The sequence below is a fragment of the Trichoplax adhaerens genome, genomic scaffold, assembly GCF_000150275.1.
Source record: "Trichoplax adhaerens TRIADscaffold_24 genomic scaffold, whole genome shotgun sequence".
NCBI lineage: Eukaryota > Metazoa > Placozoa > Uniplacotomia > Trichoplacea > Trichoplacidae > Trichoplax > Trichoplax adhaerens.
Genome location: NW_002060965.1, coordinates 8,961 through 21,422, shown reverse-complemented (window position 1 = coordinate 21,422; position 12,462 = coordinate 8,961). Strand labels below are relative to the sequence as shown.

At 31.8% G+C, this 12,462-nt stretch overlaps 2 protein-coding genes across 2 annotated transcripts; both read left to right on the top strand.

Moving 5' to 3' along the window:
- Nucleotides 1-112: 112 nt before the first annotated feature.
- Nucleotides 113-4,784, top strand: TRIADDRAFT_61413 (uncharacterized protein; the record flags this gene model as incomplete). Its single annotated transcript, XM_002117414.1, has 11 exons — nucleotides 113-410; nucleotides 1,885-2,013; nucleotides 2,110-2,160; nucleotides 2,744-2,794; nucleotides 3,068-3,115; nucleotides 3,581-3,631; nucleotides 3,742-3,789; nucleotides 3,923-3,970; nucleotides 4,204-4,251; nucleotides 4,383-4,451; nucleotides 4,567-4,784. The coding sequence occupies 11 exons, from the start codon at nucleotides 113-115 to the stop codon at nucleotides 4,782-4,784; spliced, it is 1,059 nt and encodes a 352-aa protein (XP_002117450.1).
- A 125-nt stretch (nucleotides 4,785-4,909) lies between these two features.
- TRIADDRAFT_61412 (uncharacterized protein) lies at nucleotides 4,910-8,827 on the top strand (the record flags this gene model as incomplete). Its single annotated transcript, XM_002117413.1, has 5 exons — nucleotides 4,910-5,015; nucleotides 5,136-5,207; nucleotides 5,486-7,594; nucleotides 8,238-8,339; nucleotides 8,565-8,827. The coding sequence occupies 5 exons, from the start codon at nucleotides 4,910-4,912 to the stop codon at nucleotides 8,825-8,827; spliced, it is 2,652 nt and encodes an 883-aa protein (XP_002117449.1).
- Between the last annotated feature and the right edge of the window lie 3,635 nt (nucleotides 8,828-12,462).

Below are 12,462 nucleotides of genomic sequence, written 5' to 3'. Positions count from 1 at the left end.
GTTGATATTATTTCGCTTGTTGACGAAATAAAGAAAGGCCACTCTTCAATCTTTACCATTTTCTTTGACTTAGGAGCAATAGCTGCTAGGTGAATAAAATTCAATTGCAAAGATGGGTCTTAGTTGGCATATTAACGATGTTATCCGTCAATATAAGCATGACATCCTAGTTAACATTACTTCTTTGGACATTTTCATTACTTTGCATAATCGAAGCATTCTATCAGATCAGGAGTTAAGAAAAATAAAAAATCAAGGACCGAAATCTTTTATATCAATTTTAAGAAGAAAAAACGACTTAGAATTTTATGGATTTTGTGAAGTCTTAGAAGGATCTTTAATGCAGTCGATTAAAGAATTAGGTACAACGTTACGACAAGAAGCAAAGCAAAATGAACCTGCTAATGAAGGTAAGTTCAGATGGTTATGAAGCCATTTTACCTTTAGTAGGTATATCGTACTTCACGTCAGTGATTTATGCCGTTACCTACACTATATTGAAAGGAAGGAGTCATTTAAATGAGTAACTCTAAACTGAATAGATGAAGGAAACTGTTGATAGAACTTGTAGATGTACCTCAATGTAAGGAATAGTCCCGTTATCAATCAGTCCGGATTTCTGTAGGTGATTCACTTCATAAAAAGTTATAGGGTTTTGTTACGAATTTCCCTTTTCGAACGGGTCTTACACTAGTGTCACGATTACTCGTGTCTCCAACTGACTTAGGCGATTTATCGTAGTTGAACTAACTCTCGACTACACAGATAAGTAGCCAACGGGTAATAGGTTTAAGGACTTTACTTTATTGAGATAAATCCTAGTAAAAGAATTTACTAAAAAGTACGTTAGAAATTCCTAGCAATAATGATCAAGTGGATCTAAAAATGATTAAAATGGAACTGAACAGCTAATTTAGTCCTCGAGTCTATATAGTCTCGGCCTCCGCCGACGGTTCATGTATTGGTATCTTAGACATAGCGACTTACACTGTATAGTATAGGAATTTAAATAGAAGAAGTTAACATAAATCAGTATAAGTTAACGCTAATTAACAATAATAAATTTATTTAAGCTAATTACAGCCTTAAGGCTCCGCACAAATTACACCTTACATTTAGGTATTAGTATTCAATTACTTAGACATTAACCTTATCAATAAATAAGTATTCATTAACGTTTATTAGAATACTGGAACAAACAACGATTTATATGAGATGTTTTAATTAACAAGGCCTTTATTATTTCGGAGCTTGGCTCCATAACAGCTCTATTTGTGCTATCTGGAAAAGTTTTCCACTAACCATTTATTTAAATGTCAGCTAAAGCAGTAATCACCTCGACTTTACCATTGAAATAATAGTTTAAACTACGTTGAATTATCCATTTGATATATCGAAAGCAAAATAGTGCAAGTACTTCGAAGATCCAATCTTATTACAGGAGCTAACTTATTGTGAGCTTGAATATAAGATACCAAACCGTGCAATTAAGTTCAATATCCATAATTATAATGTTAGCTTCAAACTATATTACTATGCTACTTTTTAACGCAAAGTCATAGCTTGCTGATGGAGACTAACCATAATACAGACATGTAATCTCTTAAAAAAGCAGTAACTAGCTTATATTAGGTTGATATCAGTTGACCTGTATTCGTTACTGTTTGGCTTTCATTATGGTGTCTGATATATTTTAATTTTATTTTCAGACTGTAAGTAATCAATCATAAGATATTAGCTTCTAAACGTATTATTTATATTATGCTCGTCTGATAACTATAAGAAAGAAACTTTATCGCATTAGAACAGTATTCTGTTACGCAAAGAAACGATATGAGTAAAATAGATACTTAACAGCTAACTAAATTTTTGGCGTTGCTGTAGAATCAAAAATAGTCGCCGCTAGTAGCACTTTCTCAGGATTGATTGGGTCAACTGCAAGTAAGATAGGGCAATTAGCATCAGGCCGTAAAAGTAAGGCAAAGAAGAAAAAGAATACACCTCAAGGCATCGGTAACTTATATTAGGCTGTATTACATCGTTTGATGATTTGTATTCTCAGCTAAAACATGAATTCAGATTGATTTTCTTTCTCGCTTTGAATATCAGAAAGAAAATCAAAGAACAGCTTACCACATCAAGAAATTGCTTCTAGTAAAGGTACGGTAGTAATCAATTTCATGGCCAATATTCTATGCCTTATGCTGTCATGAATTTTGTTGGTCTAAAATGCACTTTTTGTTTAATTTTTTGGTGTTCGAAGCCAAGTTACAAGAAAGTTCTTTGGATGAAGAAATTAAGTTTTCTCAAGGTGATTTTACTATACGATGCATTAAGTAATCTTCCTTTATGTTGGATCATGGGACTGCTAATTATCATAACAGATTGATTAAGTTTACTTCATCTAGATGATTTCTTATAATTAATTACTAGGCAATCACTCTGTTGATGAGTCTTCCATTGGCCAAGAATTCCTTCATGGTATCTTGCTACTTCAGCAATAATTATACCTTAGAATTATGAATGAGTGCAAATAATTTAAGAATCAAACTACATATTTATCTCAGTCTGATATTCAGTGGTATATAATTATGCCCAATTATGTTCGAAATTGTAACGCAATTTCTGTTCATAACGAATCAATCAATGAGTACTATGTATCTTTCAATAATTTGTTTTAAGTCTGTCAATCTGTATGCACAATTCATTACGACTATCTATCTGTCTTTTCCTTGAATATTAGGAAATAAAACAGATGAAAGTTTTTATAGCAGGAAAAAAGCTCCCGCTAAAGGTACAGTAATAATCACAACTGGTGATACCTTACCAAAGTTTTCTCTTTATCTGTCATCAATGTCATGGGCTAAAGCTTATTACTCATATCAATTTTTAAATTAGAAGCTAGAATAAAACTTTCTTTTGATACTAAAGTTCAGTCCTCTCGAGGTAATTTCCTTTTTTTGATAAACATGGCTATGTAATATCACAGTATGCTCCTGCTAAATTAATCTAATTTAGTACCTCCAACAGGACAATTAATGACAATATATTTATTTATAATTATTAGATATGCTAGTGGATAACAAATCCGTTAAAGACGGAAAGTTCCATCAAGGTATGCAACCGCTTTAATATTATGATTAATTAAAGTTAACCATGCAGTCGAGTAATTGCAATCATATCATTTTGGAAAATAGAACTTCATCCTAGTTAGCAACCATCTGATTATAATTGTCAAGTACCTAGCATTTTTGATATTTCATGAATTCATCTTAACCTATAAATATACTCTGTACATTTCTCTAATATTGGTAAATCGTTTCTAGTAAAGGTATCGTAGTAATCGATTTCATTGCCAATATTTTTTTTATACCTTTTGCTGTTATAAATTTTGTCAGTCTAAAATACCCTTTCGAAATTTTCGACATTTAAAGCTAAGCTACAAGAAAGTTCTACAGATGAAGAAGAATTTAAAAGCATTATCAAAAGTACGGTATAATGAGCATTTCTCTTATACTGGTATGTAAACTTATACGAATTACCACCGCTCACTTTCTCTACTCTAAATAATTATAATCAGAAAGTCCATCAAGCAAAATCCTTACAAGCAAAAGTGAACCTGGTGTTAAAGGTACAGTTCTAATTACTAATCGCAATGCAATACCTTAGCAAACGTTTATGTCTTTATTCATTATGGATTTTGAGCCTAAACTAATATTTTGCATCGTTTGTCTCTGGTAGAAGCTAGATTGAAGCTTTTTTACGGCGATGGCCGTGGATCCTCTGAAGGTAATTTTAATGTACGATAAATGTGGTTGTAATGCATTGTAGTATACTCCCGCTGAAATTGACTTACCTTAGTAGCTATATTGTGAGTCTTTGATTCAGTTAGTTTCATCTTATGATTTCTTGATAATATTAGGCAATCAGATTGATGATGAATCTATTCACGAGGAAGAATTTTATCAAGGTATACAACTACTTTAAAAATTAAGACTCTTTAAAGTTATGAACAAACACACAGTCAAGCCATTACAACTATAAAGCACTGAAAATCAAAACTTCATTAAATAGACGGAGCGAATATATTTTTTAATACTTACATAGTCTGAGAAAATTAGAGTTCATTTATGCGATAATCGATATTTAGAAGCCTATGCTAATTAGACTTATTACGTTATCCTTTTATCTAAACATTTATAGACTTGGAAAATGTAGATCCCAGAATTAGTGCAACAGATGATACTGAAGGTTAGTAATCTAATTAAGATTGTACTTTGCATTTAAAACGTAGTTCTAGTGGTCGAACGTTGAACCCTTTCTAGGTAAGAAAATTCAATCTTTACATTAGAGTTTAAATTTGATTTTATTTTTATATATAGACGAAGAAGATACAGTAGATTCAGAGAATTCCAGTTATGACATATACAAAGGTGTAGTATCCACCAACAGTGAGAATTTATTAATCGCCAGACTTGTTAATACAGCAGTCATGACCATGAGCATGCGATCATTATTTCTTTCATTGACGAGCAAGTAATGGTATTAATCGTCTACAATGTCTAGATGCCGCAACATCTGATACTAAATTGCCATCTGAAAAGGCTTCTGAAACATTTAATGAGCAAAAGCAGAACCGAATTTACATTTACGCACTACAAAGCAGAGATTGTCTACAAAATTTCGCTGCGGTTACTTCATATCTGCGATCAAAAGAAATTTTAACTCCATCTCAACAATCTGCTATTTTTGCCAAACCAAATGACCATGAGTTAGCATTTTAATATTTGCTATCATTATTTCACATTATTTATTTGGAAGTAGTAGTGAACTGAAACACCGTATTTGATACTAAAATAAATCACTTTAAGGCGAGATCTTAAACTAAGCCTACTTCCATTCTAGGAGCATGAAAACATTATTAGAAACACTACCTCAGCATGACGATAAGGTGCTTAACGAATTATGTAATGCATTACGATACTGTGGGATCAGTATAGAAAGCATTCTTAAAGGTAAAGAATTTTGCTACTATCGCTAGCCTTTACTGTATCAGCTCGAGGAATATAGTTATAAATAATTTTTGAATTAAAATGACGTAAGTTACTCTGAAGATCGATATTCATTTAATGTAGGAGAAGAGCCATTAGCTGAACAGGAAGATAAAACTCAAGACGAAAATATAAAGGCATCGAAGTCTGCCGAAGGTATTCTAAGTTACACCAATAGAGTCATTATTTTTATCGAGTAGTTAAATAGCCATAGATACGGTTGTACAGTTGTTAGGATTGGCAACAGCCTTAATTCGTACCGTTGTCTTATGTATTTAGATTCAAACTGAGATAATTTTAAATGCATTGTAGTGCAGATTTACAGATTGGATTACTTCGTAGAATACTATAGCTAAAGTTAATTGAAAATGAAGCATGAATAAAATAATTTTATTCGTTCTTTATTCATATTTAATATTCATATTTATCCTAAGAAAAAGAATATAAGGAAGCCTATGTTAAAGCTAGAAGATGCGGATCCTGTCGTAATGACTTTATTAGGATCATGATAACCGGTCCGCAAAATGTTGGAAAATCATGTCTTATTCAAGCTTTTATACGACAAGGCTTGATTCTAGCAGTTGGAGCGACAACAGCAGCAGTAATTACAAAAGAACTTGTCAAATTGGTCACTTATAACATGGATGATAAATCAGTTGATGATTTTAAAGCAGTTCTAGCTAGAAAAGTCATTACAGCGATCGAAACTGTTAAACGCCAAATACGAGAAGAGGAATCATATTCTGATTCCAGCTTGAATGATATTGAATCCTCGACACCATCGCCACTAATTCGATTAGATAGTACTGCTTATGCAAGCAATCTCGTCGAGACCAGTCCTCAGGCTATGCCGGCTGATGAAGACATGATTCCACTAGATTTTCTTGAGAATTACTTTCGAGGAAGCTCTGAATCAGATCAAGCTTCAGTAATAGATCACTGCCATTACGGTAAACTATGGGACTTTGCTGGTCATTCTATTTATCACATAACTCATCAACCATTCCTATCGCACAATTGCATTTATCTTCTCGTCCTAGATATGTCTCAAGATATGAACAATCATGTCGTTAATCGAGAAGGCAATAATACTGAAATGACATACTTGGAAGCCCTACAAGAATGGCTTGCTTCAATTATAGGTAGTAGTAAAAGTATTGCTAGGACAAAGGCCGAAATAGATGATATTTTAGAAGATATCGCTTGGCCTATGGTTATTTTAGTCGGGACACACGCTGATAAATTAGGTGACGAAAAGGCCTGTCAAGAAAGATTTGAGATATTTAAAAATACTATTCTTCGAGAATTTCCTTCTTATGCTGATCATATATATGGATCTGGAATTATATTTAACTGTAATGACAAGGATAACAGTGAAGAAACGCGATTGCAGCGTCAAAAAAATTGCGGACAATTACATAATATTCTAAGGGACTTTGTTAATCATCAACCCTTCATTGATCGTTTCTCTCAAATTCCACTTAAATGGTATATTATGGCAGCTATATTACATACATTTCCTGATCGATTTAATGAAGAAGCGGCAAAGTTTCATACAAAGTTAAATCAGAGTGTTAGCAGAATTATGACAGCTGAAGAAATCGAGCTATTAGCCAAAGAATACAAATTATGCGACGGCATTGAAGATATTCATCAAATGTTACTCTATCTTCATGATCTAGGAGAAATCGTTTATTGCCAAAAAGAACCTGTCAAAGGAAAAGTTGTTACTCAAGTTGAATGGCTATTAAATGTATTTCGTTCAATTATTCAGTTAGATAAACCTGATAGTAAAGGACTAGCAATAAATGCAGAATATGAAGTTGCTCGAAATACAGGAATCATGTCGCAACACTATATTAATGACAAATTCGACAAGCTCGGAGTAGAAGAAAAGGAAAGAAAATTTTTATTAGATTTAATGGAATCTTATGACATTATTTGCAAGGTCAGTAAAGAAGATGATGGTTGTCCTGATCAGTATTTCGTGCCCTATTTATTTCGTTCAAATAGCCAAGAATTTGATTGCCAGGGATTTAAAGTGTCAGGATGGCTTTACGTTGGATTTAAGCCATCACAAATGCCTTATATTCCTGATGGCATTTTATTTTGTTTACTTGTATCTTGCTATAAAGAATGGAAAAAGTCAGAGATTGAGCCACGTTACAAGTGTGCAAAATATCGGCTGAAAGAAGATTGTTATGATATTGTAGTTAAAAAAGAGAGTTCCTATATTGGTATCCAATATCGCTATCGAATGGTACCAAATAAACCACAATTACAGCTACAAATAGAAGCAAAGGTGAAAAAATCCATAAATGAGAAGAAGCCATATGAATTTCTTCGGAATAAACTATCATCCCTGATTAAAGAAAGGATGCCAAGATGTGAAAAATCAGATTGTTCTTACTTTATAAAATGTCCTAGCTGTAATCTCTTTAATCCTGCATCTAATCCTATCGATGGCAGCTCCGATGTGATATTTTGCGATTGCAGCGATGTTTATGAATGCGGATCTATCCATAAGTGGGTTATGTCATCCGGTAAGTTAATTAGTGATAAATTCGCGTCCTTGCTGGATAAATTTTGATAAACATTAGTTAATTCGCAATTCTTGGATTTTGATTTATATTCTTGTAGTACTTGACGTAAATGAGCTATTAGATTTACGGAACTAATTTTGCTTTCGTATTTATTAGTAAATCGATAATTTCTTACACTGAGTTATACATCAGTTCCCCTCATTTTCTTTGCGTGTATAATATCAATAAATATTAAGTCTGTAAGAAATTCCTAGTCTAGCCCACTGTAGACTAAAAAGTTTAATTCATTTCTGTATAGATGACTTAAAGTGCTAGCTATACTAGCTTTATCGTTTACTGATTCAATCCCTTCCATTTTAATATGCGCATTGACTTTAACGTCGTCAATTAAAAAGCTTAATGTAAATTCTACTGCTAGCAAACAACCGCATATATTTTAAAATAAAACAGCTGTACGGTACCAACACTGATAAAATCGGGCTATATTAGCTCAGAAATGATTTTAGTTTTCGCTCGAACGCATTCAATGTGCCTTGTACCGCCAAATTAATGAACTTACCTTTAAGACATGCCATTAGACAATTTCTTCAATCCTATATTTGCTCTTATTAAACATTTATATTTATCCTTGTGACTGCGATAGTAGAAGATACGGACGATAATGGTAGAAATGATGCAGTTCTAAGACAAATTGATGATATCGAAGGTCAAAAAGTTGATATTTACATCGTCAGCCCGGATTCGCGTAAGTTTATGACCGTACTAATTTAACATTATCCATTTTTACTCTACTTACATTATTGAGCTTAATCCCAAATGTAATTTGTCTCCCGGCTGCTATTTGTTTTTTAACTTCATTACTGTATCGTGCTTAGTAGTATGCATTAAATGAATTTACAAATGCTTTACGGATAGCTTAATGTAAGAGTAAATTGAAATTTAATGAATTGTTAATACTGTAAATTTGTAGCTGCAAGCTCCTATATCAATATCATTTCTAAGAAAGTAGGTCCTGATTGGAAAAATTTAGCTAGAGAGTTAGATTTCACCAACACTAACATTAAGAAAATTTCTCAAGACAACAGTAATGATACTGATCAACAGTGTGTAGACATGCTCGATTCACATTGTAAGTTAATGGGTGAAACATTTACAAAGTTGGCACTAGTAAAGGCTCTCTTTGCTTGTGGTCTTCGTTCGGTCGCGGAAACCATATTAAATCGAGATAAATAAGTTAAAATTCAAACGCAAACGAATCTATATGATACAAATATGCGATACTAAAAGAAGCTGATATTTCAAGCATTCGTTTTATTTAGCGAAGATGTCTTCAATTAATTTAATTCGCAAAAATTACCGGTAACTTATGTACCAAAAAGTAAATTTGTATTTATGTGTTTTCGACAATATGTATTCATCGATATACTTTTGGTATATCGATTTTTCATACCATTTATATTTGTGCTTGAGTAAAGAAAAGACACAAATCATTGCATACGAATAGATTAAAATCAGAATATATTAAAATCCTTTGTATAAATTGCTTATGTACAAACTACATCTAACAACTGCTTTTCATCTCTAGGGCATGTAATGTCTTATAATTTTTGATTTAATTAAATATCTCATGAACGCTATTAATTAGCAATCTAGAAAGATATCTTTTGAAATTATGAGCATCATTATTTGGTATCTTATAATTAACAAATTCTTACTTCAATATGCAATTTTAATTTTAACACTAGAGATTGATTACCAGTATTTAAACATGTGCATAATCAACGAAATAGTCCAATCAATCGTATTTAGTCCAATCCGTAAGTAAATCATAAAGCCAATCTCTATTCAATTTCATCCATGAATAAATCGATATAAACTTCAACTTATAATTATTTGAACTACGGATCTTAATAGCGGTTGATTTAAAGAATTACATATATGACCTAGTCACTATAATTCAATGCGCCCTCAGCGACTTTTATACAATTGCATATTTTACAGTATCATGATGAAATGGCATAACCAATATAATTTTCTACATCGTCTAACTAAATTCTCACAACTATAAGATCAGAACAAGTAGCATCGATATAGTTCTTATTATCTACCTTGGATAGCAAATAAATTTTACTATTATAATTATTTTACGGACTGGTAGATTAGAATTAGCGATATACTCGTATATAAGATTGTTATTAGCTTTAAAACGTGTAAGAATCTAATAAAGTTTTTCGGTCCAATCTGCTAGTATTTAACACTTTATAAATGCAACTAACAAAAGCAACGAGGTTTTGAAAATTAGAATCTTACTACAATCGATACAATCGTAATTTGATTTTTGAAATTTTATTGCGTAATTATAGAAATTTCAAGTAACTACAAAGCCGAGAATATAATCTACCACAAATCATTTTAATAAAATCAATCAGATCTACTTTAACAAATATTGAATCATCAAAGTTTATAAAATTATACCAGATTATAATAGAACCACAACTACTATCTATAAAAATGACAGTATACTGTAAACAACAGCACATCAATCGGATTTATTCTCATTTGAACAGTGAATCATTCAACAGAATCATTTTCATCTTAATCAATAAAGTCATCAAGATCTTTTTACTATGTCAGTGAAAACGGTAATTAGTAGGCAAGATTCAAATTTTAAAATGAGCTCGGAATTAAGCATATTCCGCATTGCAGCCATCGTGATTATTCAAATAGGAATAATTCGAGGCTATTGGTCATAACCTTAGTTAGCCTTAAACACTTCATACAAATAGCCCAAAGAGTACTATAGTTATCTTATTAGAAGCAACTATCTAATAAACGCTTTATTTATGCATCATCTACTACAATATCTTTTATTCCGTAGGTCAATATTAATCGAAATGATCACCTAAATAAGATGTACTGTATACAGCTGTTTTATGAATATCTAACTAGATATCAAAAAAAATTGGACAAAAAATGATTAAGCAACGGTGGTCAGCTATTATGATTTTTCGTTCATTTACAATGAAATTTCATCACAACTATAAATTAGCCGTACTTACATAGACATGCGAAGGCTGCATTCTATTATTTTATCTATTATTTTTATCAATCTTATTACGAAGAAGTTATGCTATAAATTACTCTCTAAAAAATATGAAAAGCTATACCTAAGCATTGCGCTATCGATTATATCTATACATTATGCAAAGTTTTTGTGTACTTGCTGCTGATATAGTCCGGTATATTGATAATAGCCGATGATAACTTTAGAAATAAATATTACTTCATTGTTCGCTTGATAACTCAGCATGCATAGTCTATTCAATTATATTTAGAGAGAAAAGAAAATAATGAATGTAATCTGAATCTCAAATTTAGTAGCTTATATTATAATTAATTACTGCAAAAAACAATTTGGGCATGAAAGAGAGGCTAGTATAAGATCAGACCTAAATTGATAATTAATTACCGCCCTCAACTTCTGATGTATAACAATAACATTAGATATAGACTTCTGTAATCCTGCTGTATAAATAAGTGTATGGCATCCAATTATCGATATTGTTCAGTTTAGATTAAAGAGAGTGTATGGGAATTGCAGTTCGAATTCGAATGCTGTTTAATATTTTATTGCATGTCATCTTTTCTTAAGTTCATCTTTAGCTACCCGATGGATTTTTATCGGGTATATTCTAGCTACTTACTTCATGGATAGATTCCTTTTACTGTTATTGCTATGCTATCTATAGTAACATTCTTAACAAATTCTTATTCTACTAATAAAATTAATATTAAAATCATATTTTACTGTTAGCAGTTTATCAAACATCACGCTAAATCTTGTTAAGAAATCAAAGAGTATCTTCAAGCTACCGAAAATAGATTTTATAGTCTATTTGATAGCTTAGGAATATTAATGGCGTACAGTAAATGAATTATAGTAATAACAAGCTTTCAGCATGATTAATTAAAGGTCATAATTCTTGAAAATTGTGGCGATTGTTACCGCTCAGTTTATTTTGACGGAGCAGGGGTAGCTCACAAGGTACACTGATTACTAGCTAGCTGAGATATATGCTCTACTAAATAATAAATAAATTTAGTAACTCTCAGTTAACTAATAATTTATTTCACTACATACAACACTAAACACAATTTAAGCTACGAATGACGCAATATCTGTAGATCCTAAGTTATTGCTTGGCGATGTAGGACTTGTAATCTCCGGAGAGAAACTTCAATTTAACAATCGTGAACGCTTGTATACGAGCACTGAGAAAACAGCAGAGAATAATGCGATCACAGTACTAATAATACAACAATGACAGATTATACTTAATATCCAACCTTGGGCAAAGTTCAATCTTTCTATATTAGTTTTTACATCCGCATAAAGTTAAAGGGTAAACAGTGTAAAAATGTAAAATGCCACATGCAATTGGCATTATTGGCAATGTTGTTTGCTTACTTAGGGAATAGTAAATACTTGAAATAGTATTTGGTATAAATTGTAAACTTAGAAGAGGGAACCTGCTTCATACTAGCTTAATTAATATCCATCAAATTGAGGCAGATATCATTTGGTGAGGCTAGGCTGAAGAAAATTTTAATTCTATTTTATATAATAGTCATTGTATATCAAGTTAGAACAGGGAATGAAAATAGAAATTTGACCCCGCAGTCTTCTAATTAACTCAGCAGGTATTTGTAGTCCACAAGTGAGCCTTGTAATAGTAGAATAATACTCTTAGTATAAAACCGCTCACGATTGAAATTAAGCTTACATTCTCCTCACACAATCTTGAATACAACCGCATCATTTTTATGCAAGTAGCGTTACACAAATTTCCTTTCTTATCTAATTCAAG